At 46.3% G+C, this 26818-nt stretch overlaps 1 protein-coding gene across 13 annotated transcripts; it reads left to right on the top strand.

Annotated features, from left to right (window-relative positions):
- Window positions 1–579: 579 nt before the first annotated feature.
- On the top strand, window positions 580–25249 carry cxxc5a (CXXC finger protein 5a). Of its 13 annotated transcripts, XM_035434406.1 has the most exons (5): window positions 2527–5172; window positions 6049–6112; window positions 6229–6289; window positions 14335–15322; window positions 24054–25249. In XM_035434406.1, exons 4-5 carry the CDS (start codon window positions 14546–14548, stop codon window positions 24096–24098), a joined length of 822 nt encoding a protein of 273 aa, XP_035290297.1. In that variant the 5' UTR covers window positions 2527–5172; window positions 6049–6112; window positions 6229–6289; window positions 14335–14545; the 3' UTR covers window positions 24099–25249. The 13 variants fall into 13 exon arrangements, with proteins under 13 accessions (XP_035290300.1, XP_035290297.1, XP_035290301.1 ...); XM_035434409.1 differs by lacking the exons at window positions 2527–5172; window positions 6049–6112; window positions 6229–6289 and adding exons at window positions 580–691; window positions 2353–2520; XM_035434410.1 differs by lacking the exon at window positions 6229–6289.
- The last annotated feature ends 1569 nt before the right edge of the window (window positions 25250–26818 follow it).

Here is a 26818-nt window from a genome sequence, read left to right as displayed (position 1 = left end):
CCCCCCCCCCCCCCCACACACACACACACACAATTAATTATTTAACATGGGGGGCATTAAAAACAAGTGAGCAATAACTGAAGTCAACCTTGCTTTCTGCTTGCTTTTCTTGCTTTCTCCCCCCCCCCCCCCCCCGCACCATTATGAAACCACCAAAACTCATCCCATTTGAAACACTTGTGTATTTCTATGTTTTGCTTGATAAACACACACACATATGTGCACGCACACATAGGCACACACACATACACACATAAACACCCCCCCCCCACCCCCACACACACACACACACACGGTTAGACAGAGGGAAACACCCACATTGAATCTCAGTCTGCCACAGGCCTGTGGTACAAAAAGTACACTGACATAGCTAATAAAAATAAAAGATGCAACATTCAGTCTGGTAAGTTGTGCCTATACGTTACAATTATAGCGTTTACCTCATGTCTGTATTTATTGGTTTAAATTTGCTGAACTGAATGGAACTGAATTGAACTGAGGAGCTGATACAGTATTTTCTCTCTCACAGGCAAACTTCCTACCGAGACTGAAAGCCAACCAGTTGCATCCTGAAATGAGAGGCCCCTGTACACATGGATACAGTCTGTACTGGCAGCCAGGAAAAGGCTACAGCCTTGGGCTACACAGTTTTTGAGGAGAAGAGGGAGGAAAAAAGCTACACCCACTGCAGGTGACAATGCACCTCCCAGCAGGGGGAAGACAAGGTCTGCTTTAATGGCAAATACTTCTGGGCGCTCTCAAGCCATCGGAGACTTTGCTCTGACAAGCAGAAGAGTTCAGAGGCAAACACCTGGCGGCGTCAGGAGATGGGGCGGGGGGGGGGGGGGGGGTGCGCGGTGGAAACAGGAAGCCGGATAAGCTGGCGGAGCGACGAGAACGAGGGGAGAGAGAGGAAAGGAGGACAGGAGAGAGGAGGAGAAAAAAAGAAAGCGGAGCTACTCTGCTTCAAGGAGCAAAATTATGGGAGGCAGAGGGGAGTAGGTTTTAAAAAAAATCAAAGGAGGAGAAGCTAACCAGAGCAGCGAGGAGATGTTAGCTAAAGCCGGGAGGTGAGAGCAGGTTGGAGCAGAAATAGAGACCAGTAAGATATGGAAGGTGAGGTGAGAACGGGGACAGGCTTTGTGTATTTGAGAAGCCGGACATTAGCTCCCCCCTCCCCCCCTTTCCTCTTTTTTTTTTTTTTTAAGTTGGCTTTGGGCAGTCCTGCAGTGCTGGTCATGTGTCTCGCTGGAGGAGGAGACCATGTGACATTAATCCGCCCCCCCCCACCCCCCCGCTGCCTCGCCTTCCACACGCAGAGAAGACAACAAAGACTCGAGTGTGGCTGCCGCCTCCGGGTGGCGATTGGAACGGCTGGCCGGACGGACGGACGGACGGACTGCTGACCGCGTGTCCGGTCTCGCGACTTCCCCTCTTTCCTGTCCGCCATCACGGTCACCGTGCACCCCCCCCCCCCCCCCACCCCCTCGCCTCCATGGTCGCCACTTCAACACACTCACTAAACATAACAAAAATGAGCTGCCCTGTAGGAATTAAACATGCCAGTCTGCTAACGCAATTCTCTTTTTGTGAAGATAATTGTGCTATACCCAGAGACTTTCATTTTATTCTAAAGGTCAATAACCTTAAGTAGCATGCATTTTCAAGAAAAAAATAAAAATAAATAAATGATATGTTTATGTTAAGGTCAAGATACATGGATGCTTCTACCAGGTCCAAAAACAAATGCTTTTCCTTTATGTGAGCCACAAATGGGCTGCCAGGGCCACATCCCACATCTCCATGGAAATACGAAATTCAGATGACTATAAAATTTAATTGACTTTAATCTTAATATTTGCATCACAATAATTAAGTAACAGTGACAAAATTTCAGGATGCCTCTATCCTTCCGAAAAATAATAGGTAGTATAAAAATGTCCTACATATGGAATAATGACTATATAAACAATAAAATGAACAGAGGGAAGAGGAAAATGAAAACAGGAAGTAGATATGTAGTAGTATTTATTAATTTTAAAACCGGGACTTTAGTGTGTGTCACCAGGCTTTTAATTCTTCACCAACCCATCAGGGTCTTGTGGCTGGGCACATAATGTTATGTAAATTGTCTTATTTCCCTGAGAACGCTTATTGTGGACAGAATGTACTCTCACCTGACAGGTACTTCCTATGCACATGTAGGCTAAGTATTGGTGGATGTGCTGTGGGTGTGAATGTATGTCAGCGCGGTGGGCGCGCGTGCGCGCGCGTTTAAGACGGAATGCGTGCTGTGTGTCTGCGCGAGTGAATAAGGCCAAGAGTCACTAATGAATCCTCCGTTATCTGCAGCGGCCCGCGCCAACCCTCCCTTGGCAACTGCACGCGGACAGACAACACGGCAACAGACGCGGCTCGCCACTGCGGTGTCTGTTGAACGAGGACGAGAGGGAAAGGAGGAGAGTGTGTGAGAGAAAAACTAAGAAGAGGTGGCATAGGTATTCACATCAAACAGTAGCAGTTAAGTACACATTTTGTTTAATATCCATATAGATTATTTAGAATCATATATGTTAAATAGATTTGGTGAATTGAGCTTTTGCCTATGGTTCGAGCCTTTATAGAGTTACTGCTGTCGGCGCTTTACTCCGGAGGGAGTAACGAGAATCCCATCACCTACAAGGTTCACTGAAGAAGAAAAAAACCCTAACAAAAGCCTCCACATACGTGATTAGAATGGGTCACTTCACGACGCGATTTGTCGGTCACATTTATACCTAATTATTTATTTAAGTCTTGATGAAACTCACAAGAACGTGGCCAGCTTGTCAAGAGCGACACGAGAAAGTCATGCAGGATTCTACATAGAAACGGCAGTTACAAAAAAAAAAAAAAAAATTCAAGTTCTATACTGCTTGAGAGGGGTGGAATATTGCTGGGGGTTCATTGTAAAAAAGAAAAGGAATGTAGGCAAGCCGAAAACGGACAGGAAGAATGTGGTCAATCTGGACTGTGTAACAGACACGCGCAGATGAGTCGAAAGAAAAAAAATAAATAGGTTTAAGGCGGGTATGACCGCGAAGCGCGTCAAGGCGCTGTGATGTTTCGGAGCACATGTACTAGAATAAACCCATTGATAAAAATGTGTTGTAAGGTTGTTTCTGTGATATTGGCACACTGCCTCACCAGATTGGCTAACTGTATGCTATGGCAGTATACGCAAACAAAGTAAAACCAACCGATATTAACATGACGCTTTCATTAATAGTTGAGATTTTGGTCATCTTGGGAATATAGCCTACTGGACGGTGCTTGAGGGGAGAAGTCATGCGCTCAGCTGCTACGGCTGAAAAATTATTTCCCAAACTGAAAAAGGGACGAGCGAGAATGAAGTCTGCAGAACGTACGATAGCCGCGATGAAACCAGGCACTTTGCCAATACCAAAGAGACTGTCTTCACTTCAAGGGATTACTGAGCAATGCGTGACCAATTTATTCACGCCAGTGCGTTGGGAGGTACTGATGCAACCATTGTGCGTTTATCTATAGCTGACGGAACCAGTTTCAGCTTACGACCACGAGGACGCGTCAATTGTGTAAGACAATAGGTCGAACAGAAAGGGGAAAAAAGATTTTCCTTTTGGTAAAGACAACTAATTTGAACCACACACCACTTAACATTACTTAACACACGCCCGCATGTCTGTGCATCAGTTTATTTTCTGGTATGACTTTTTACAACTAGTGATAGCAGAATGAATTATAATAACGCTATCATACATTGCAGATAAACGACTGAGCCGTATCGAATTTGGGGGTTGAAGGTCCGTTTTGTAACTGAACACGCTGCGAGAAAGAACTTAAACAGGAATACCAAATAAAAGAGAAATAAATAAAAGAGAGAACTACTTGTTTGACGAACTAATTTACCAATTAGCCTATCTGGAACAAGGATTTGACCCCCTTCGACGGGATCAAATGTGACTCGGTCGAGCATTTCGCCAGAGAAATTGACCAACGCACAGCCCAGGCTTTGTAAAAGGCTGTGTGCGCTGGAGAGAACCATTGGCCGTGACTAAAATTATCTGAAGCTCTAGGTCCTAATGCCCCATGTTCAAAAGGCAGGTGTTCTACCTGTCCTGCTCTTAAATCTACCTCACCTGACAGCTTCACCTTTCTATCCACTGTGACAACATGAAATACTATTGCTTCGGGCCCGGGTTAGTGAACCCAATACCTTTGGAAGCATGGGATGCACACTGAAGCATGCGCGCTTGGGACGCGACAGACACATGTTCTGACACATTGCTGTATAGCACATACCTTACTGTTGTAATAACGCAGTATTAACATGGATAATTACAATAATTGTATGGTTACAACAGTGACAGATTTTATTCCAAAGAGGCAACAGTATACTGTGTTTTAGGCGGTCAAATAGCCTACGTATAAAAGCCGATATAGGTTGTGTATATAGGACCGATTTAAGAACTATTTTTCGCAAGTCGGTGAAAGATGTTCACTGTTGTTTACTAACTCAAGTGCCAAACCTATTGCATAACAAATTAGGTCATTAAAATTCCAGTGCCTAAAATAGACTATATCAAATTGTGCATAAGAGTTGACACTCAACATAAAAAGTTAATCCAAAACTTATGGCTTTCCTATTTTAGCTGCACGGTGCTTATTAGGTACCCCAATGCCGGAATGTCCGCCGTAGCCGCGCAAAGTGGAAGGTTGACATCGACTTGTGTGCGTTTTTGTGTATTAAGGGACAACGTTCGTGCGCGTTGCTCGGTCGCGACGGCTGCTGGCAGTAGACCACTCTCTCCCTCTCTTGCGCTCTGGCTGCTGCTGTGTTATTTTCCAGCTTGGAGCCCCAACCCGCACGGCTCGATCGATTCGCATTGATTGTCCCTGACGAGCTGCTCCACTTTCCAGCCAATGTCAGCCCGTCTGCGATCGGGAAGGAGAGAAATGAAGGAAAATCTCTGCCGCCCTGGCGGTGTCATTTCCACACACTTCAGCTGGCCGCCCGCCAGCAGACAGGACACTTACAAGAGGTGGAGTGGACTCTCGCATCGAGCGCGAGGAGGAACAGAGTGCGCAGCCGATTCCGGCCGGCGACACCACGGCTGACCATTGCCGAGCCACTCCGACACACTACAGGCAGTGAGTGACAAACTATACCTCGGGTTGCGTCCACTGTTCGCTCACAGACTGTTAAGCAACAAGCCAGAATTATTTCGCGAAATTACTGCCTGAATTTACTGCAGGTACACTTATTGTTAAAAAAAAGCCAGCACCACCTCTAGTTTGTCGAATATCAGCGGACTGATTGGAAAACACTAAGATTCTGTAGAGCGTCCGTGGAACCTTTGTGTTTCTGTGACCGAGGGGTCATTGTGCTTTTTTTCTATGCTGAGACAGAAAAATCGCATGTCCAGTCTGTAATGAAATAATGATTCATTTCTTTTTGGTTATACTTTGCAATACTTTCATTAATATTGTATCCAATGGGGGAAGTTTGTTTTTCGTTACAGATAGTTACTTTAATCAATCTTTGGAAGCTGTCCTTAATTAAGATATTTTGCGCGTTTCTGGGATGGCGACGATGATGTCATCCACTGCCCCCCCCCCCCCCCCAAAAAAAAAAAAACACACACACATACACACACACAAACATATATATATAAGCTACTTCATATACGGTACAATATGTAATGAGCTAAGGAAAGTTAATGCAACATGTTTTTTAAAAATGTAGGTTAATTGCAAACATGAACGAAATCCGTAGCCTACTCATCAGTGTGCGATCACCAAAACATCCAAAATATGCAGCGTTTAAATTACTATATGCATCACTAAGTGACGTATGCAGTGTCAAGTGTGTAAAATTTGTTTACAGGGCCTCGCGTTGCTATAAGAACGGTGTTTGTGCGTTTTGCTATTATTTTGTCTCTGTCAACGTTGGAAAGTCCAGTTCGGTTTTTGCGTGAAGCTCCAAAAATCTATGAAATGTGTTTGCATGTTCTTCTCCGCGAGCAGGGATGTAGAGGTGGGATTGCAAGAATCGAAAGGTTGGAGAGCCCGCTCGCTCGCTTCCGAGAAAGTACGTTTACAACAATTTATCATTTCGTTTCCCTTCCGTTGATTCCGGACTTGGCTTGTAATATTTCCGTTGGGTTCGAAAATTTTTTTCTTTCTTTTTGACACCAATCTCCGCAGCAGGCACGGAGACGGACCGCTTGGACAGTTGGATCCCTCCCCTCCGTTCGGATCTGCTTTGGTAGGTGCGAATGAAAAGGGCCTGTGTTTGCAAATATGCAGATACATTGACGGGGGGAATCATACTTTGTCGAAGTCTGCTCAAAGTTGGGAAGTCATCTTCCTAACAATCAAGTTAACGGGGAGAACGGGAGAATGTTTTTTCTTTATTCTCCGGAACGTGCCAGTGCAGACCAAGTACTGGCAACGCCGAGAGCCCGGTCTCAGATCAGTGAGTCTAGACAAAAGGTATTTTTGTTTTGCGTTAATGTTTCCTTTTTCTTTTTGCTAATCGAATGGCGCTTTTACTATGTATAGTCAATGTACCTTGTCTTTTACTGTTAATATTTAGAAGGGCACGCGAGCATTTGTTTTTTTTTATATTTGTATGATCTAAAATCTGTTTTTTGTAACAGTCGACCTGAAATATTATGACATTCTTTTGTTGTATTAACAGGTCGTGAAGTGAAACGTTAAGCGTGTAACGTCCCTGAGTGACATGCACTTATATAGCTAAACTTGACACGCTTCATAAATATTCGGGATTTAAATGGTGACACTTAAATATGATTATTACGATGATGATTGTGACGTTCGGCGATTTTCATGACAGGTGATTAAATTATATCAAGTTTCCGTTTGTTTGGAGGTTGAACTTTTTATTTCCTGACAGATTGGCGTATTTTATGAACACATTTATGAATATTCAAAAAACATGATCCGGATCGATGATGTTATGCCTTACTTCATTAGAGACCGTTTATTTTATGAATATTGGTGGTTTCACAAGCGCTAGCGGGTCGTTTTGTGCTGAAACGAGTGGTGCGTGCTCTTTATTGTTCCCGAGGACGGATCAGCCCGTCTCCAGTGCGCGATGTCCCCCCTGCCTGAGCTCTGCGTGCGGGGATTTACTGCGACCTCCTGCTATTGCCGCAATCCGCGACCGGCAGCGGCGCTCGTAGGGACTGCGTGTTTTTGTGATTGCAATTAAAAGGTGCCACGACTCGAGTTCACACAGTGTAATATATGGATTTGTTTTAACTGAATTTTGTTTCACCTTTGATTCGTGAACCTATTGTGGCGTAATAAGAGAAAAGACTGCCTACGCACATATTGTTACCTTACACTAATTTTAGAGAGTATTAGTGACGGACTGGCCTTGAGCGTGTATGTGTGTGTGTACACGTCCGTGCGCGCGCACACGCACGAGCATCTGAAGGGAAGCGCAACGTTAGTCCCTGCATTACCTGAACTAATAAATATCTCACTCGCATGCTTCCCGCGAGATGGCGAGAGGCAACTTCAAGCTTGGCTTGTTGTTCCTTAATGGTTTCGGGTCTCATTAATCAGTAGACCGTGTTAGGATAGCTTTAACCTGCTCGGGATATGTTGTGGAAGAATCCTTAAACTATTCAAACCTTAAACTGTTATATGTATTTATTTTTTTAAATTTATTTTATTGGTAAGATCTACGAAACAACTGGACAGACATTACGAACATTTACGTGATCTTTATTATATTATTAATTTGAGCAAGACTGCGTTTTTTGGCTTCTGATTTGTTTTGATTCATTATTGACTGGCAAAAATTGTTTGGGACTCCTACTTTATCGTGATTTCAGTACTGAGCCGTATAATATTTTTTGTATCTTGCCAAGTGTGAGAGTCTTGTAGTGGAGATTTCCACACTCCGGAACCGAGTCAGTTGGGCAGGCCTGGTTTCGAATCGTTATTCTACAGAGAAGGGCCAATTACTCCTCAGCGCTGCCTCCAGGGAGAAAGCGCGAGCTATCGCGCGCTCTCCCTTGCTCTCGAGGTTCGCATATGAAACGGCCAGTCAATATAATGTATGCAAAAACACTAATTCCAATATTCATGAATGTTATGAATATTATACCTGCACGCACGCACGCACGCACGCACGTACATACACACACATCTTAGCACTTATTTTACCACGCGGCATTGTAGTTTTACAAATTATTTTATTGAAAGTTCTTTTTAAAACTGCCAATAACTGATATGTGTTCACCAACGCTGCACAACTACCACCATCAACCACAGTGCTACAGCTACTACTGCTACTCTGACTGTTATTCGTCATCATCATCATCATCATCATCATCATCATCATCATCAGCAGCAGCAGTAGTATTTCATCATCATAAGAACAAACACCATAATTCTAGGTGAATTCTCATGCCAAAAACATTCATAATTAACAGGAGCAATTCAAATCATGGAACGATTTCATAATTTGCCTGATTTAAACATTACATTTATAAAATTAAATCTCAGTAATGAGACAATGGTTCAGAATTTAGCTTAAAATGCACACACACGCGCACACACACAGAAACATCAACAAGCTAGTATTCTGATGTCAAAAATTTAAAATGTTTTCCCATTTTAGTTACCCTGCTGTATACACTCAAAGGAAAATTATTATGCAGATGTGTGGATTAACCATGTTGTGATTGGCCAGAGTAATTTCAGACGCATACAGAGTACATCAAATCAATTGCTTTATTTGTTAAAGTGTCCTCACAGTGCCTTGATTGTTAATATGCTGCAGTCACACAAGTAATCAACACCTGACACCCCTCCCCTCCCACCCCCACTTTGGATGGTGTCATTGACTGAAACATTTGGTTTGGCCTGTCATTTTGTAAATATTTAAGGCGTTTGACTAATATTTAATTAATAGTGTTAATAAAACTGCTAATCTGAGATACTGGAGTTTGTGACAGCCAATGAATGGTGATTGTGTCGGTGACCTGGCTTAATGTAATTGTTATTGAAATGGGGCCAGTAAACCTTGCTTACAGGTATTAATGGTCACAATAATTTTGGAGTTGTTCAGGATTGTATTTTTGTGGTTGGTTTTTATGTTCCTGTTTTTATCCAGTTACTTGTGTGGTAAAAGCTACTTGAGTGGTTTCTAACTTTGGGCGTGGAGTTGTTCATTTTGGAACTGGTATCACCTATAGGGCAACGGTGTCAAATAATGGCGAACTGAGCTTTCAGTCGCAGGATCTGAAGTTAAGGGCAATGCTCTGCGTCATGTTTAACAAAATGTATTCTTTATATGATCTTGCTGAATAATCGGACAATTAAAAAAAAAAAATTTGATGCCAAAAGCTGTCAGCTCTGTAAGTTGACTTGGACAAGGAAATCAGAACATAAATACAAATAAGAAAAATGTAGGCCTATCTACGCTCATTGCCACTATGCGTGGATTACAGAGAGCGGGAAAGGTCAGCATGATTTTTATCAATATTACCATTTTGTGGTCCTGGTTCAATGGTAAGGTCTGTTTGTTTGTTTGTTTGTTTGTTTGTTAATTTTTAAAATGATTATCTATCCCTGATTTTCTGTGCTCTGAGAACTGAGAGAGAGTGAAAAGGAGAGAGAAAGAGAGGGACAAGCGTTTTGCAAAGTTTGAAAGAGATGAGAGGTGGTAGTGTTGGTGTTATTACCACTGAAAGTGACTGTTGGGGTGAGTGTGAGAGAGACTGTACATGAGAGAGTGATAGAGTGTGACAGACAGGGATGGAGGTAGAGAGCATGAAGGAGAGTGAGGGAGAAAGAGGGAGCTATGGACAGTGAGAGGTATGGAGAATGATGGGGAGAGTGAGGGAGGTATGGAGAATGATGGAGAGATTGAGGGAGGTATGGAGAATGATGGGGAGAGTGAGGGAGGTATGGAGAATGATGGAGAGAGTGAGGGAGGTATGGAGAATGATGGAGAGATTGAGGGAGGTATGGAGAATGATGGGGAGATTGAGGGAGGTATGGAGAATGATGGAGAGGGTGAGGGAGGTATGGAGAATGATGGAGAGATTGAGGGAGGTATGGAGAATGATGGGGAGAGTGAGGGAGGTATGGAAAATGATGGGGAGAGTGAGGGAGGTATGGAAAATGATTGGGAGAGTGAGGGAGAGAGAGGTAGGGAGGTATGGAGAATGATGGATAGAGTGAGGGAGGTTGGTGTGAGAGTTTTAAGTGAACGTTGAACATAAGTCAGCCCTAATAACAAAGGCCCTATCCCTGGAAACAGGATGGGCCAGTGATATTAAGGCTGAGGCTTTGATCAGCATTATTCCATGTCACTCTTAGTTTTCACTTAACATCTGTGAAGTCGAATGTGCCATTTGGACTTTAAGCGTGGCAACGGTCCATGGTGAAATAATAATAAAAAACGCGTGTAAGGGCTTTTGGAGGGGTGGGTCCTCTCCTGCTGGTCTCTGGGACCCTGTGCTGCACCCTGCGTTTCTGGCTTTGAGGATTTTACCTCCCACTGATTCTGGCCTTCCAATTTCTCCCTTATTCCCACCTCTCCCTTTGTGTCCATTACACTGGACTGCCTGGCCGCACCCTTGCGTGAATGTGCGTGTGCATGTAGGTTTACGAAAAGACAGCGTTTGAAACATTTTGAATTTGACAGTTGATGGTTCAGTATATGATGGCGATTGAGGGAAAGATAATTGAGTGCACCTTGTAGACAAGTCCTAAAATCTGGTTCTCATGGGTGCATAAGTACCCCCAAAAAAATGCTAAATACAGCGAAGGGAAAAGGGAACATACGCACTACTAGATGCAAAAGGGGAACGTCCCTAAAAAAGGTGACTGGACTCAGAGGTGCTTTATGTGTGTGCGTGTGTGCAGTGGTGCATGCGTTTTCTCTTTACCACAGGTCTGATGTGAATCTCCTCGAGGTCTTAATGAGAGTTAATCAAATCTGTGCAATCAATGGAGGCCTCAGCACAGGTGGTGTTTATAAGTGACCTGTGCTAATACAGAGCTCCTCTGTTTTGGATAGAGTTGAGTGGAAATGAAAGAAGCAAGCCTCAGATGTTTTGAGTAGTGTTTCCGAGCACACGTACGTATACAGCATGCATGTGCACGCACACACACACACACACACACACACTCACAGAAATACACACATTCATGCATACTCATACAATCATGTATATAAATGCACAAACACACACATGCAGACTCCAAAATACAAGCTCACACACGTACAAATGGACTCATGTGACTATTATTGTTAGTATTGCTTATTTTATTGTCCATGTGTACACACAAAGGTCACATTTCACATATCTGTCCACATAGTTGGTTATTTACAGAGGCATCTCAGGTTAAGTACCCTGCTCAGCGGTGCACACGTCTCACTACTGAACTTACAACCTACTGGTTACAAGATTGGTTCTTGTAGCAACAAGCATCTAAAACATTAATAACAACATTCTTATATAGTATCATGAATATTAGATGTTGGATGGATAGTGTTTCTCAGGTTTGGTTAAAGGTGCAAAATTCTGATTGTGGTGTATGGGATTGGGCTATTTCCAGGCAGACTTCCCCAAATACATCCCTTCAGGTAAAACTCAACCATAACCAAGTCTGGTTTTCTTACAAGAGGAATACCTTGTAAATCAATATGATCAGACTTACAATATGTACACACGTGCATTTACTGCTCATTTATTTAATTATTTTTAGTTTTTGAGGGTAACTCAAACACCAGAGCTTGGACTCTCTCCTCTCACTGGAACATGGACCCTCTTCCGTGTGTTGCCATGGAGATTACAAACCCCAAGCCCTCCACTCCCCCTGGATCAGCTCCGGCCCTTGGGAGTGTGGTTTCCATATAGCGGAATTCTTTTTTAAACCAATTTTTTGTGTGTTGGTGGAGTAAACTTCAGGTCAAGCCAGTGCAGGCAGGAAGATTGACCAGCTGATGTTGTACAATGAGGCAAAGACATCCCCGCCACTTCCTGGGTGATGCTATGCCTTCTGGGATTTCCGGCCACAGTCAACATCGGCCTGCTCAGGAGTGCATATTCAGGCCAGGCCAAGGAAGCCAGCGCTGCAGTGAAAGCCCCTCCCTTTAGCACAGGGGTGAGACTGGGAGCGTAGTGTGTGCTTCTGGATTTCCGCTGCCGTTCATTATGGAATTAGTTCAGTCATATCCGCGATCTGACATTTTAGCTAAAACTGTCATTAGCTAGTGATTTACAGCTGTTAACTGTTTTTCCTACCCTAAATGAAAAGTTTTTTTTTTTCTTTCTCTGTGCTAGTGAACTTGCATTGGTGCACAGAGCAACTTAGCTTATTGTGCCCGGGTAATTGGTGGAAACAGAAACCTGTAGGCACAGAATGGAACCTCTGCTTTAGCGAGACAACGCTCAACAGCCACGTTTCACTGTTTTTCTGGTTCAGACGTGGTGTACATGTCAAGGGCCCTGTTTCTGAAACTGCACCCCTCTGGTTTTATGCCAAAATGCTTGACTGCTACGCTGCTCTGCCAGTAGCGCGCGCGTATGCACGTGGGGTGGAAACAGGCTGGGTTTTCCTGTGCTCTGCAGAGGAACGTCCTGTGGTTTTGCGAGTCACCTGACTCAACTGTCAACTCTCCACCATGCTGTTAATACTGGCTGTCCCCCTCCCCCACATTTCAACGGGGCTCAGAAACTGGCTGGATTCTGTGTGTGTGCCTGTCTGAGTTTGTGTGTATGTGTGTGTGTGAGAGTTTGTGTGCCTTTGTGTGTGTGTTTCTGTGTGTGAGTTTGTGTGTCTGTGTGTGTGTGTCTCTGTGTGTGAGTTTGTGTGTCTGTGTATCTGTGTGTGTGTCTGTGTGTGTGTGTGTGTGTGTGTTTGTGTGTGTGTGTCTATGTGTGTGTTTCTGTGTGTTTGTGTGTGAGTTTGTGCGTCGGTGTGCGTGTGTATCTGTGTGTGTGTGAGAGTTTGTGCGTTGGTGTGTGTGTCTCTGTGTGTGAGTGTGTGTGTGTGCTCATTTAGCTTGTTCAGTTTAAAGGCTAGTCCATGTAATGCCAGCCTCATAAGCCCGTAGCATAAGAACGCATCGCTGATGTGCTGTATTGCCTCCCAGGGCAGATATTTGTTTACTTGACAACCTTTGCTTGACAACATGGTCATGGTGTTGGACACAAATAGTTGGAGGGAGGAGGGGTGTCGTGGGGGTGTATGTGAAAGCGATGGCTTGTGAGATGTGAGATTAAGCACTTGGAACAAAGGATTGTGGGAGAAAGAAATCCTTCTTTTTGGCAAAACATAAAACACCAAAGCAGTATTAGGTCTGATTTTCTTCCTGAACATAATTTATCTGAAGGTTGTTTTTATGCCTGTATTAGGTGAATGTTACTTGTTTGAGGAATCTTTTTTTCAGATGCAGTTATTCATTTATTTCAGAAATTCTGTAATTCTATGCTTTGAGCTTTTAGAAAATAAGTTATCTTTTGTTCAGTGTCTTTCACCTTAATGAGAAACATTTTAACAGGCCAGGAATCGTAAGGCAGGTTTTTCTGTACTTTGGTTCTCTCTTTTGGATGTGATGTCATGTGAAATCATTTGAAAGAGAGTTGAGGTGTCAAGCATTGATGCGGGTGCCAGACCTGGATCAAATAATTATTTGTGAAAACTTGTTACCTTTTATGCAACAGTAGAATTTCTTCATATTATAAATAATTGCGAACAAATACATTACTCACTAATATACTGAACAAATGTCTTCTGTTATATGATTGTTCCTTTTGGTTAGGAAAATGTTTCATGTATATTTGAACAGGTCTGATGGATGCCCATGAGATTTTCTGTTATTTTGTGTATATATTAGTTAGCGTTTGTGTGTGTGTATGTTTGTCTCCGTGTGCGTGTGTTTATGTGTTTGTCTGTGTGTGTATGTATGTGCATATGCGTGTGTCTGTGTGTGTGTGTGCGTGTGTGTGTGTGTGTGTTTCACAGAACTGCAGGAGTGTGTATCAGATGTTAAATGAGAGGATTACCTGCTGCACTTTAGCCGTAGCCACAGTATCTTTTACAGCAGCGTTCCCTTAAACCAACAGGCCATATTAGAAGTGCTCTCTCACATACTCACTGCTCCAGTGACATAATCAACCCCAAACCTAGGGCTTAGTTTCCCCTGTCTAACATCTCACTCAGTCCTCTCTCTCTCTTTCTCTCTCTCACTCTCTGTCTCTCTCTGCCTCTCTCTTTCTTTCTCCCTCTCTCCCTCCCTCTCTCTTTCTCTCTCAGGTTTCAGTTTGTCTGGTGAAAGATGCGGATGAAGACAGAGATCTAGCACCGGGTCACGGGTTCCGGGGGCTTCTATTGGCCCATTCTTCAGCGGAGGAGGAGCCACCCTCCTCACCTGCGCACTGAACAGACTGTCAGCGCCACCCCTACCCCTGCCCCGCCCTGTCCCCTGCCCCGCCCTGCCCCCGCATCGCCACCATCGCGCTGGATCATGTCTAGCGGGCGAACCGAGGGCAGCCAATCAGCGGCCCCCGACAGGAGCAGCTGCGGCGAGGACACGCCCCCGCAGGCCCCCGAGCGGCGCAGCCGCAGCGGGATCATCAGCGAGCCGCTCAGCAAGAGCCTGAAGAAGTCGCGCGCGCTCTCGCAGTACACCGCCGCGTGCCCCGCCCCCAACGGACTCTCGCAGAAGGGCGCCTCGCACGCCGCCGGCGCCGCCAAGAGCAACTCTACCTCCGCGGCGCACAAGCAGCTCCAGCAGGTGGCGCCGGAGGTGGCGCCCAAACTGGACCGGACCCTGGAGCAGATGCTGGAGAGCCAGAACGGGCTGCTTCACTTCGCCCAGGCCGCCGCCCTCCTCAAACGGGCGGGCATGGAGCACGTGCTGTTGCCCGGCGACCAGGGGGCGGGGCTGGGCGACCTGGAGGGCGTGTCCGGCGGCGACGCGGCGGGCGGGCCCGGGGACTTCCCGTTCATGGGCGGCTTCCCGTTCAACCCGGGCCTCTTCATCATGACCCCCGCGGGCGTCTTCCTCGCCGACAGCGCGCTGCACATGGCCGGCCTGGCGGAGTACCCGGCGCAGAGCGAGCTGGCCTCCGCCATCGGCTCCGGCAAGAAGAAGCGGAAACGCTGCGGCATGTGCCAGCCCTGCCGCCGGCGCATTAACTGCGAGCAGTGCAGCAGCTGCCGCAACCGCAAAACCGGCCACCAGATCTGTAAATTCCGAAAGTGCGAGGAACTTAAAAAGAAGCCGTCCGCAGCTCTGGAGGTAAGGGCTTGAAGTGGGCGGGGCTTCCGGAGGTGAGTTGCCCAGGGAAGGCGGGGCTTTTTTCTGTCTTAAAATGCATGAAGGTGGGGGCGGAGCGATCGGAGTCGGAGGGGCTCAGGAGGGGGTCAGTGTTTGAAAGGGGGCGGGGCAAGAAGGAGATCGGATTAATCTTTCTCTCTCTCATTCCCTCACCGTACCCAGTGCTCTACTCATCCACGGTTAAGGCTGGCAAATGAACGATCCCTGCTCCATTTAATTCCGCCTTTCAGCAAATGAGCCAGCTTTGTTCAAATCCCCTCCAGTGTACCTTTCAATATTAGTGATTGTTGTGCATTTGGCAGAGTGGGTGTAAGGGGTGTGTGTGTGTGTGTGTGTGTGTGTGTGTGTGTGTGTTTCCGGAAGTGCATTAGTGTCTGTGTATGGCAGTCTGTGTGTGTGTGTGTGTGTGTGTGGTCTCTGGGCGCCTTTGGTAGTATGTATACAAGCATTCGTTTGGTGGTGTATGTGCACGTGTTTGCGTATTTGCATGGGTGTTTATGGAGGTCTGGTTGTGTTAGGTACTGTATGTGTGAGAGTTGAGGCATAATATGTGTGTAGGTGTGTCTGTGGGTGTTTGTGATTTGTGTATATGTATATGCAAGTACTTGTGCTTGGTGGTGTGTGTTTGGTTTGCTAGTATTTGTGTGTGTGTGAGCCTGTGTGCGCTTTTGTATGTGTGCACGAGTGTGTATGTGTGCACATGCGTGCGTGCGCATGCGTGTGTGTGTGTGTGTGTGTGCGTGCGCGTTTGGCAGTGTATCGCCTGGTCTCATTATTGGGGAAGGGAAGGTAATGATTAATCCGGGCCATTCACACCACCGCACTGCAGGGAAGAGTTCTGTGATTCAGTGAGAGGCAGGTGCGTTGGGGTTCTCTGAGGGAGAGGTGTTTCTAGGTGCAGACAAAGAGAGGAGCTTTGGAGAGGTGGTGCTCTGGCGTTTAGTGCGCGAGAGAGGTGTATTTGGGATCAGAAACAGGCGGTTTTTTAAGGGCTTCGGTTAAAGGCAGGTGTTTTGGCGTCAGGTGAGGTGAGATTATGAACCGAGCTGGTGGTACACTGGGTTACCGTGAGAAGGGGTGTATTGGGGTTTGGTTATCAGGGGTGTATCAGGGGTCAGTGATGGGGTCCTGTTTGAGATCGGTCGCCCTTATCGCACATGCAGCCTAACATGGCCGCGTTCCGGAATGTTATCATTCAGCGCTCATGTTAAAACGAGAGTCGGAGCCAGGGGTTCAGAAATGTTTTTGACGGCTGATGATGTAGTAACATTTATGGGGAAGTTCCCTTTTGATGTTACTGTGAACAAAGCCGTAACATTACTAGGTCAAGCATGCAAAACTCGACTTCACTAAGACATCCATTCAGCTACATTTTTTCTTACACCTGCAAAAAAACAGAAAGTAAAGAGAGTATGTATACCATGTATACCAATAAATGATGGCCTACCTTACTAACTAGCTCTGCAGAACACCCTATCAAACATCACACATTTACGTCATATAGTTAGTCCAATGTTTCTAAAGTTCCAGTGAGATGTGGTTGCACATTCAAATGCGGCATGGGATTAGTTCTTATGGTTCACTATCTTCCCATTGGCTGGTTGGTTAGCAAATGTTAGCTAGCTTTGTTGGCTAGAAAGACAAAGTTAACAAAAACGTACATTGCCCAGGCTGTATGTGTCCTCCTTATGCTCGTAACCGTGGCTACTGCAATAGTTCTTTCGGGGTATTTGACAGGCGCCTGGTCAGACAACAATTACTGGCGCCATCATGTGTGATGCTATTGACCTGGTGAAATGCCGGACAGGCCTTAGTGTGGAAACAGAAGCCGCTAGATTGCCGGGGACGTTAATGAGGCAGTGTTCTGTTTCCCGTGCGTGAAAGCGGCTAAGGAAAGGTGGGTGTTTTGAGGTTCATTTAGAGAGGGGTGTTATTGGGGTTCATTGAGGGAGGGGGGGGAGGTTAGATGGGGTGGGTCGGGGTTCAGTGAGGTGCGGGGGGAGGGGGGAATCGAAGGAGTGAAAGGATCAAGGGTAAGAAACAAATATTGTTCAAAGGTTCGTTTTTACCCTTTATTTGTGTAACTACGCTGCGATTCGCTAACACGATAAATATTCTGATTAGGTGTTGTGAATGGTCTGGCTCCCCTGAGAAACATTCTGCACGGACCCAACGCAGAGGTCCGGTCTGTTCTGCTTTCAGGCCCAAAATCCAACCGTGGCTCTTCCAGTGCGTTTCGGCCGCTGGGGGTGGCAGTGCAGTGTGGAGCTGGTGCCTCTATCTCTCAGTGGCGGCTGCTGAGCTAAAAACTGAGGAGGCAGAAAACTTAAACTGGTTATCGGTCTCAGCCTGTTTTAGACCATTTTCCCTGATTAACAAGTTTGCCAACCATCTGTTTCATAATCCATTGGCAGGTAAATACAGCTTCTTTCTTCACGTCACATCAGGGAGTTTAAACAACTCAATTTAGGAAAAATCTGTTTTATTCACTAAGTACTCTTAATAAAAAAAAGATGCCCAACTCTGTTGACTACCACAATAACTTTCGGCGCAATCTGCGATAAATGCTGCCCTTCAAGTTTGTTTAAATGACTAAATCTGCGTATATCAGATCTTTGCCATGATTATCATGAGTATGAGCACGGAAAACAAAGAGTACCTGTATCCACAATTTTGATTGAAATGTGCACAGGTTTGTGACGCAAATGAAAATAATTTTATTTCTCGTCTAACCTAATTGAGGAGAACTGGTTATATATGATGGTACTGAGTGTTTATATCAGTGGTCTCTAACCCTGATCCTGGAGAGCTATAGGGTCTGCAGGTTTTCATAGTGACTCTGCACTTCATGAATCAATTAGGCTGGATTCACACCAAATCAGGCAATGCGGCACCTTGCCGCTGGGTTGTGCGGTGGTGTGGGCGTGTCACTACATGGCCCATTTGTGTGACGTCGTGTTGTGAACTTTAACCCCCCCCCCCCCTCCATTTCCTGTCTGCTAACTCAAAAAAAAAAAAAAGGACAAAAACGCAAACCGAAGGAAGCTTCTTGTTATCGTTATTTTGCAGCGTAGACTGCCAGCCAGACGCAGACGTTGAAGATGGGTACACTAAATAAACCAAGCGAGGACGCAACTGGGAGAGTATCATCGTTTGGTCCATAGTGCTCCATACTCCATAGTGCTAGGTACAATAAACTAACATGCAAGAACGGCTAAATAGCGAATCTTTTATACAGCTTAATTCCGACGTTCGGAATTGATATTTAGCTAGTAATTATTGTTTTGGTACTAGTCCCATTACCCGGTACTGTCACAATGACGATAATAAAATCAAATCTTAGGAAATGAATCGCGTCAGTAATTCATCTGACAGTTGCTCTGTGAACAGCGGACTGCTACATGGTAATTTAAACAACTTAAGTGATTGGCCACTGCAGTGTGATGTCAGGTTTGTTTTTTTTGGCACCCCATGCGGTCAACTACTGCCGCAGCCTAAACGCACTACCCCCATTCAAATGAATGGAAAGACTGCCACTTTTGCCGCACAACCCTGCGGCAAGCTGATCTGGTGTGAATGCAGCCTTAGAGCAGTTGATTACATAGTTAACTCAACTCACCTGGTGTCTTGGGTCTCAACTGGGTGCTGATTTTAAGGTGAAAACAAAAACCAGCAGACCCTGTAGCTCTCCAGGACCAGGGTTGGAGACCGCTGGTTTATATAGCGTTAGTCAAGGAAAATGACTGAACACAAGTTGAGACCAATGATCAGTTTAAGTTGTCTGCTCAGCAGGCTCCACTGCTAACTCAGAGATTACAGTGGTGTACTTGAGCAAATTAGTTAGCTTGAACTGCTTCAGTAAATGTGTCCTGCTGTTAATATGAATAATTTGTCAAAGAAAATGTATGCTGTCTTTAGGGTTTTGTGTATCTGCTGAGCAACACAAATGAATGAATAAATAAAGTTTCCACCCTTACTTTGGAAACAAGGCCCTGGGCTTGTCCATTGTTTCCCTTCCTAGCGTCCGCTTTGAAAATGCTGGACACCGAAGCTTCCTGTGGCAGGATATTTCAGCATCGGTGATGCTTCTTGCTGTGGGGAACCACCAGCTAGAAACTAGGAATTTCATTTTAGTGCAAAAATGTTAACATCACTCAGTCAATTGAAATAGGCATGTCATGCTTGCCTGGCCATCTTTAACCCATCAATAATAATCCATCTAGAGGATTCATGTCGGTTACTCTGTTAACCACCAGACAGTGTCTGACTAAGGATGGTAGCCATCACTCTGCAGATCAATTCTCTTCATCGATTGTTTGCTAGCTAGCTAAGTAACTGTCAAGTTAAACTGTTTTTTTTTGTTGTAATGTTATGTTTGCAGAAACGACTTTAGCTGCCATGCCTGTTACAAATGCAAACAGTTAAGCCCTATGTATCTTATCACAGAAAATTTCACACAATGTAAATTAAACCTGTTGCACCTGCTAGCAACCAATCCAGTGTGTGTGTATGATGTAGCAGGTAATGTAGCTAACTAATCACTGGCTTAGTTGAGTGGTTTACTACTGCTTATTATATAATTAATCTCACTCGTTAATGAAAACTACTAGCTGCACCTAGCCACCATTAGCATCGGCAGCAGAAAGAATGCATTTATTAGCCGTTGCTTGCAGTTTGGGCTGATAGCCATATAAATCACACATGCTGCCAAATGTCATTTCCGACCCCCATTATGAAAAAACAAACAACTCTGTTCTTAATCAAGCCGGCAGTTAAGCTTTTACATCCTTTGCGAGAGCAGAGAAGAGAACAGGGTCTCTCCCTTTATATGCTGTTAATACAGCTGCAGCTTTTGCATATAACATGGCTATAACAGTGTAATTACAGTGCCTTGAGATGGAATAGTTTCAGCTTGACAGGGAATGTCTGGCTGTGAATGTGTGCTTTCTCCCGTTTCAGTATCACAGACCTGCCGCACATTCTTTGGATTATTAGTTTTTTTTGTTGTTGCCCTTTTTCCCCTCTGAATACACAGAGTAAAATGTTCTTATTTTTTATTTAAAGAAAATAAAATCTTAGATTGACCTTATATACATACCAATGCAAAGCGGCATGAATATTGTTTGGCTTTAAAAGGAAAAAAAAGAGAAAAAAAGAAATGCCAGGATCACAGAGGTTCCATGTCCGCCATCTTTTTAACTAAACGGGTGGAATGCGAGTCACTTGACCACCATGTGCAAGTGAGCAGCTTTTTCAGGCTAGCCAGGTGACTAACTAAGCTGAGGGTAATTAGAGAAATGACAGATATTGCTATCCAACACAGAAAAGATGCTCTGCTGTTTTACACAGTGTAAATTAGCTGTGCTGGACCGTAGGAGACAGTGTCAGGAATATTATATTATAAGGACATGTAATGATAAATTAGAACTTCAAGAAGGGTATGATAATGCTTTTAAGTGCTGAATTTACTTTGAAATTAAAATATGTCAATTGGATTGACTATGTGTTTGTGCATGTCTAGTTTGTGTGTGTGTGTGTGTGTGCCTGTGTCTATGGGATGGGTGCATGTGTGTGAGTGTACATTGTGTGTGCATGTGTGCATTCATATGTCTGTTTGTGAGAGAGAGAGAGTGCGAGAGAGAGAAAGAGAGGGAGACCATGCCTGTATGCGATGTGTGCATGTGAGTGTGCATTTATGAGTGTATGTGCATCGTGTGTGGGTGTGTGCATTTATATGTGTGTGTGTGTGTGTGTGTGTGCGTGAGTGTGTGGGTGTGTGCATTTATATGTGTGTGTGTGTGCGTGAGTGTGTGGGTGTGTGTGTGTGTGTGTGTGTGTGTGTGTGCGTGAGTGTGTGGGTGTGTGCATTTATATGTGTGTGTGTGTGTGTGCGTGAGTGTGTGGGTGTGTGTGTGTGAGTGTGGGTGTGTGCATTTATATGTGCGTGAGTGTGTGTGTGTGCGTGAGTGTGTGTGTGTGTGTGCATTTATATGTGTGTGTGTGTGTGCGTGAGTGTGTGGGTGTGTGCATTTATATGTGTGTGAGTGTGTGTGGCAGTGCTGACCTTTAAGGGGCGTTATTGACAGGCCTCTGGGCTCTTTTCCATGGAAAGCTTGTGGCCGCTGAGAAGCCGCAGTGAAAAGAGCGCAGAGGATGCGGTGTGTGTAAAGCCTCTGGAGGGGACAGGGACAGGGACAGGGAGCGGGGTGGGGGGTGGGGGGGGGGGGCTTTAGCATGGGGGGGCGACCGGATGGGCGTGGCCTTTACACAAACCTGCCGAAACATCTGTGACCAAACCGGTCCCCCCTTCCATTCATAACTCACCTCGCGTCTGTCTGCCGGGGGTGATTCCCCTGCGCTGCCTGGAACACGACGCGGTAATACGAGCGGGATATAGTCAGAGTTTATAGTTTCAACGTTTATGGCTGCAGCTCTTTACGCGCGTGTGTGCTTGACTGTGTGTGTGCGTGTGTGTGTGTGTGGTTTCATGGTAGTGTGTGTGTTTGTGTGTGTGCGTGCTTGTGTGCGTGTGTTTGTGTATGTGTGTTTGTGCTTGCTTGTGTGTGAGCGTGTGTGTGGATGCAGGCTTCTCCGTGAGCGGCACTCGGCTAGTTTCTTCAGCCTCGGCGACGCTAGGCTACTGGTCTGCGTTGGCATGGCGACCGGGAGGGCAGTCTTGGTCAGTGCGGCGGCCTGTGTCCGTGGGGAACGGACAGCCGGGGAGCAGCAGGCTCCCGGAGAGAGAGACAGACAGAGAGACAGACAGACAGATAGCAGCTGAGCCGTCGGGCCTCAGGTATCTGGGAGGGGTGCTCACAGAGATGGGGGGGGGGGGTCAGTTGAGGTGAACGCGTCCTGTGCGAGCGTGGTCTCGCGCGGATGGGGCGGGGAGGGGGGTGAGTGATGGAGGGAATGGGGCTGGGGCGGGGGAGGGGGGGGGTGAGAGGCTGATTAATGCCAGAGCGGACGTGTCAGCAGCGGGAAGCTCTGATGCAGGGTGGAGCCTCCTCCGCAGTGTGTGTGCGTGTGTCAGTGTGTGTGTGTCTGTGTGTATATGAGCATGTGTGTGTGTGTGTTTGTGTTTATGCGTGCGTTTGTGTGTGTTTATGTGTGTGTGTCTGTGTGTATATGAGTGTGTGTGTGTGTGTGTTTGTGCGTATAGTAAAATCAGTGCAGGGAGATTAGTGGTGTAGCGTAGCGGCTGAAATAGATGTTGCACATGGATGGTGACCTTGATACGGTAGATACAGGCCTGAGCTCTCAGCTCACTGTGGCATTGGGCAGAGGCTGAGAGGGGACAGGCCACAGGAGTGTGAACATGCAGGTGTGTGTGTGTGTGTGTGTGTGCGCGTGTGTGTGTGGGCGATACAGCTGACTTGCCCCAGGCAGTGTTGGTGAATGTGTGAGATTCTTTGCTGCTGCTGCGGAGAGAGAGGGAGAGGTAAAGAGAGAGAGAGAAAGAGAGAGAGACGGGGAGGGAGAGAAAGAGAGAGAGGAAGAGAGAGAGAGCAAGAAAGAGAGAGAAAAAGAGGAAGAGAAAGAGAGAGGGAGAGAGACGAAGAGAGGAAGAGGGAGAGAGAAAGGCGTTCTTTCTGATGGAGCGCAGCCTCCTGTATTTTAGGGAAGCGGGCTGCCGTCGCCTCCGCACTGGTGCTCAGACGGCCAGTCAGCCGGTCCCACGGCAACGTGTTTGTGCTGCTTAATAAGATAAAATAAGATGAGGCCGAAACCGCGAGAGAGAGCGGGAGAGAGCGGGAGAGAGAGAGGGGGAAGAGAGAGAGGGAGGGAAGAAAGAGAGAGGGGGGGAAAATGGCGGACGGAATAGAGGCCCCTTTGTGACGGAGGGGGGGGGGGGGTGTGGGGCTGGAGCAGGACGCCTGTGCGTGGCGCTAAATAATTAATGTAGCGTGTCGGATTTCACTTGGAGCCACAGCCATGGCCTTCGGCAGCCGGGGGTGGGGGGGGGGGGGGGGGGGGGGGTGAGGGGAGGGGGGGGGGGGGACCGCGGGAGTAGAGACGGTGGGGGTGGGGGGGGGGGCTGGTTGGGACAGCCTGGCGCGACGCTTCACTACCCAGCTGCTCTGTGGGCTCAGAGAGGAGGGAAGCGGGGATAAAGAAAGGGAGGGGTGGAGGAGAGGAGAAGGAGAGGTGGAGGAGGAACGTGTGGATAGGAGGAGCGGTAGAGACGGGTAAAGGTGAGGCGACGGGGAGCGGGAGGGAGAGGTGAGCGCCATCGTCGGTAAACGTGTTTTTGATTACTGATTCTGAAGGAATTTGCAATGATCGTTATGCCCGTCTCAAATCAATCATTAACAGCCTAACAAGGCAACAGAAGAGAATGACAAGGGGAGGGGGGGAGAGAGGGAGAGAGAGAGAGAGAGAGAGAAAATCAGGAATGCTCCCGTTTCTATGAAGGCTGACGCAGTTGGGGTGTGGGAGGGTGGATCTCAGGGCAGTCTTCACACATAAACATAACTTATGGTGTCACGAAGCAGAAATATGGAGCATTGCTTTGACTCCTGACATTGACTCCTGTGGCCCCGCTGCCAGTGACTCCCTTGTCTATGAGCCCTGAGGGGGAGCCCCTCCCCCTCCTTCTCCCCCCGGTCCGCCCCCCCCGCCCCCATCTGAATTTGACCCTGGCTCTGCGAGGCTCTCTGTGACGCTGACCTTCTCATCCTCTCTTTCCAAGAAGGTGATGTTGCCGACGGGAACGGCATTCCGATGGTTCCAGTAGCGAGCTCCGCTGCTGCTGCCGTCGCCGCGGCGATTCCCCCAAAGCTCCGCGATCAAGTGCAATGCCACCGCTCGCTCGGACAGTGTCAGGCACGGATGCTCCGGCTGGAACAAAAACAAAAAAACAACAAAAAAACAAACAATCTAACAAACAAAACAGAGCAAGACAAAACATGACAAACGAAAAAAAGAAGTTACAAAAAAATAATGACGATGATTATTATCAATGGATGCACCTGCTTATTCCTGAACCAAAAATAAACATAAAGAAAAAACCTATGGCAACTTTCATTCCTTTTCTATGTTCCATTTTGGTACCTTTTGACCCCCCCCCCCCCCCCCCCCCCATTCGCCCCAACCCCCCCAACCGTTTCCAGCGGTTTTCTGTCACTTTGACATGGAGCTGTTCATTTGCCAAACAGAAATGACAAACTGAATGGACAATCAACTGATTTCTGTGTTTGGTGTATATGTCGTTATGTGTGGAAAGATACAGTACTTGTGTAGAGAATGTAAATTTACTGCTATATTTTAAAAAAAGAACCTAGTGGCTAATGAAAGCACTATTGTAATTTAGCACCATTGTTCTTACTTACAACCTGTATTTTTGATTGTTTTCTTTTTTTTTTTTGTTTTTTTTGTTTTTTGTTTCATTTTTCGTTTTATGTCATAAATCTATGGTTTTGAAATTGCGTAATGTTTGCTATTAAAAAGAGAAAACAAAAAAACATTTTTTTTGAGATATAGAATCCCAATTTCTGATCCAACAGGACACATTTCAGGTGTCAGCTTGATGTATCCCACGCCCCCCCCAAGCTGAATTTGGTGCTGATGACATCTGAGGACATCATTGCTGGTCACTCTGGACTCCAACAAAGCAATTTCTCCCTGGTATTTCTGTGGTTCTCATTGGTGAATCAGGCATCTGTGTATCTCTTCTCAATTAGGCCTGCCACCCCGATTGGTCGAAAGGCCTCGATATTCAAAATCAGTGCTCATTCTCTTACGTTCAAGTAAAAGGTACTGATTTACTTTTTTTTCCAGCACGTTGCCAGAACTACATCTTCAAAGTGACAAAAAAGTGATGTTTGTATTAATTTAGAAATTTGGGCTTGTTTTTGTGAATAAAAAAAACAAATGCATGTATCTGTGTCAAGATTTACAGTTCTCAAGTCTGTCTACTTTTGCATGTGTTTTTTTTAAAGGTGCTTCATTGTCAAAAAAAACTAAGAAAAAAACAAAGCAAACATTGACGAGGTACTGCAGTGTGGAAAAGAGCACTCAGATTTGTTCTCTTTTTATTCCATTCATTGGCTAATAAAATAAAGAGTTGAATGGATGAGAAGAAAAAAACAATTTCTGAAAAAATTAGACCACAAGTGTCTCTTTTGGATTGTTATTATAATTTTATATGAAACATGGATAATGTGAAAATAGACTGTTTATAACAATGCAGAATGCTAGCATTCCATTTGACAAAAAATGATCATCTTCAAAAGTAAATATTCATATAGTTTCATTGGACTATGTTAGCTTGCTGTATTTGTGTACTGTAGTAAGACACTGACCCCACGATGAAAAGAGCTAGCTGCTAAACTGTATATAACTCTTTACAAGTGAGTGACTACAAATCCGGACAGACGTCACATTGGCTGTGGGGTGTAGAAAAGTTGTCCTGCCCATTGTTGAAGGCGAAGGTGGCGTGTGCCCGGGGTTCACATTGGTGAAGTTGTGAGCATGTCCAGGACATCTGGTTTAGGCCTTCACTGCCGTTATGTGAAATTAAAGAGGGAAGCAAAATGGGGAAAGGCATTTATAACTGATAATCATTCAACAGGAATTGTCAATACGGTCATTTTCTGGGACGAGGGTTCAACCTGGAACATGGGTGCGGTGGTTGCTGCTTGCTGCCTGATCGCTGGGCAGCGGTCGCTGGGCGCCGGTCGCTGGGCAGCGGTCGCTGGGCGCCGGTCGCTGGGCACAGATCACCATCTCAGCTTACTGTGCCTCCATCGCTTGACCTGAATGGAATCCATGTTTTTTTTTTGTCCCGCCGCAAGGAAGGACGGCAGCCTTCCGCTGCGCGTGACTGAAGCCTGGCTGTGTTACGAGCGGGAACACGGGCACGCACCGAGCGCTGTGGGGGGGGGGGGGGGGGGTCAGGGGGGGCGGCGGGGGGTGGATGGGGGTTATGGGGGGGAGGCAGGGGGTAGATGGGGGTTATGGGGGCGAGGCGGTCAGAGGCACACCGTGCTCCAAGGTGCTATACTGCTCAGTGGGCAGACGCGCTCCCTGTGCATCTGCTTCCGTCTTTAAACCCCCGCCTGCATGCGCCATATGTCCTCGTTTTGCAGCCACGTATGGATAAGGAAATATCACCTGCAGAGGAGGCCAAAAAGGAGAGAATTCCGAGCGGTAGTGAATTTAAGCCTTCCGTGTTTGGAGAATTAGGCAGGTCTTTTCCATTTTTGAAAAGGAGGAGTGTTTTCTTCAGTAAATCCTCCCCCGTTTTGGGGGTTGGCGAGCAGGTTGGCGGTTTCAGCAAGCGTCTCCAGCCTCCGCCTCCCTCTCTCTCCCCACCCCCCTCCCCCCCCCACCCAGTGACAGCAGTGGGCTGGTGCCATCGCCATGGTGCTAAGGGAAGCTGGGGCCCTGCATTATTAATGTACCGCGCCGTCCGCACCAACGCAGCCCACTGCCCAGCCTGCCATCAGAGAGCCT

This window comes from Anguilla anguilla, chromosome 9, assembly GCF_013347855.1.
Source record: "Anguilla anguilla isolate fAngAng1 chromosome 9, fAngAng1.pri, whole genome shotgun sequence".
Lineage (NCBI taxonomy): Eukaryota > Metazoa > Chordata > Actinopteri > Anguilliformes > Anguillidae > Anguilla > Anguilla anguilla.
The sequence above is the reverse complement of the archived record's forward strand: the minus strand, read 5'-3'. Positions and strand labels throughout refer to the sequence as shown.

What these genes read in the sequence shown, in the direction of transcription:
- cxxc5a (XM_035434409.1), top strand. Translation starts at nt 14,546, where the DNA reads ATGTCTAGCGGGCGAACCGAGGGCAGCCAATCAGCGGCCCCCGACAGG. An exon ending in AGCCGTCCGCAGCTCTGGAG is followed by an intron (nt 15,323 to 24,053) that starts GTAAGGGCTTGA and finishes TCTCTTTCCAAG; the next exon opens with AAGGTGATGTTGCCGACGGG.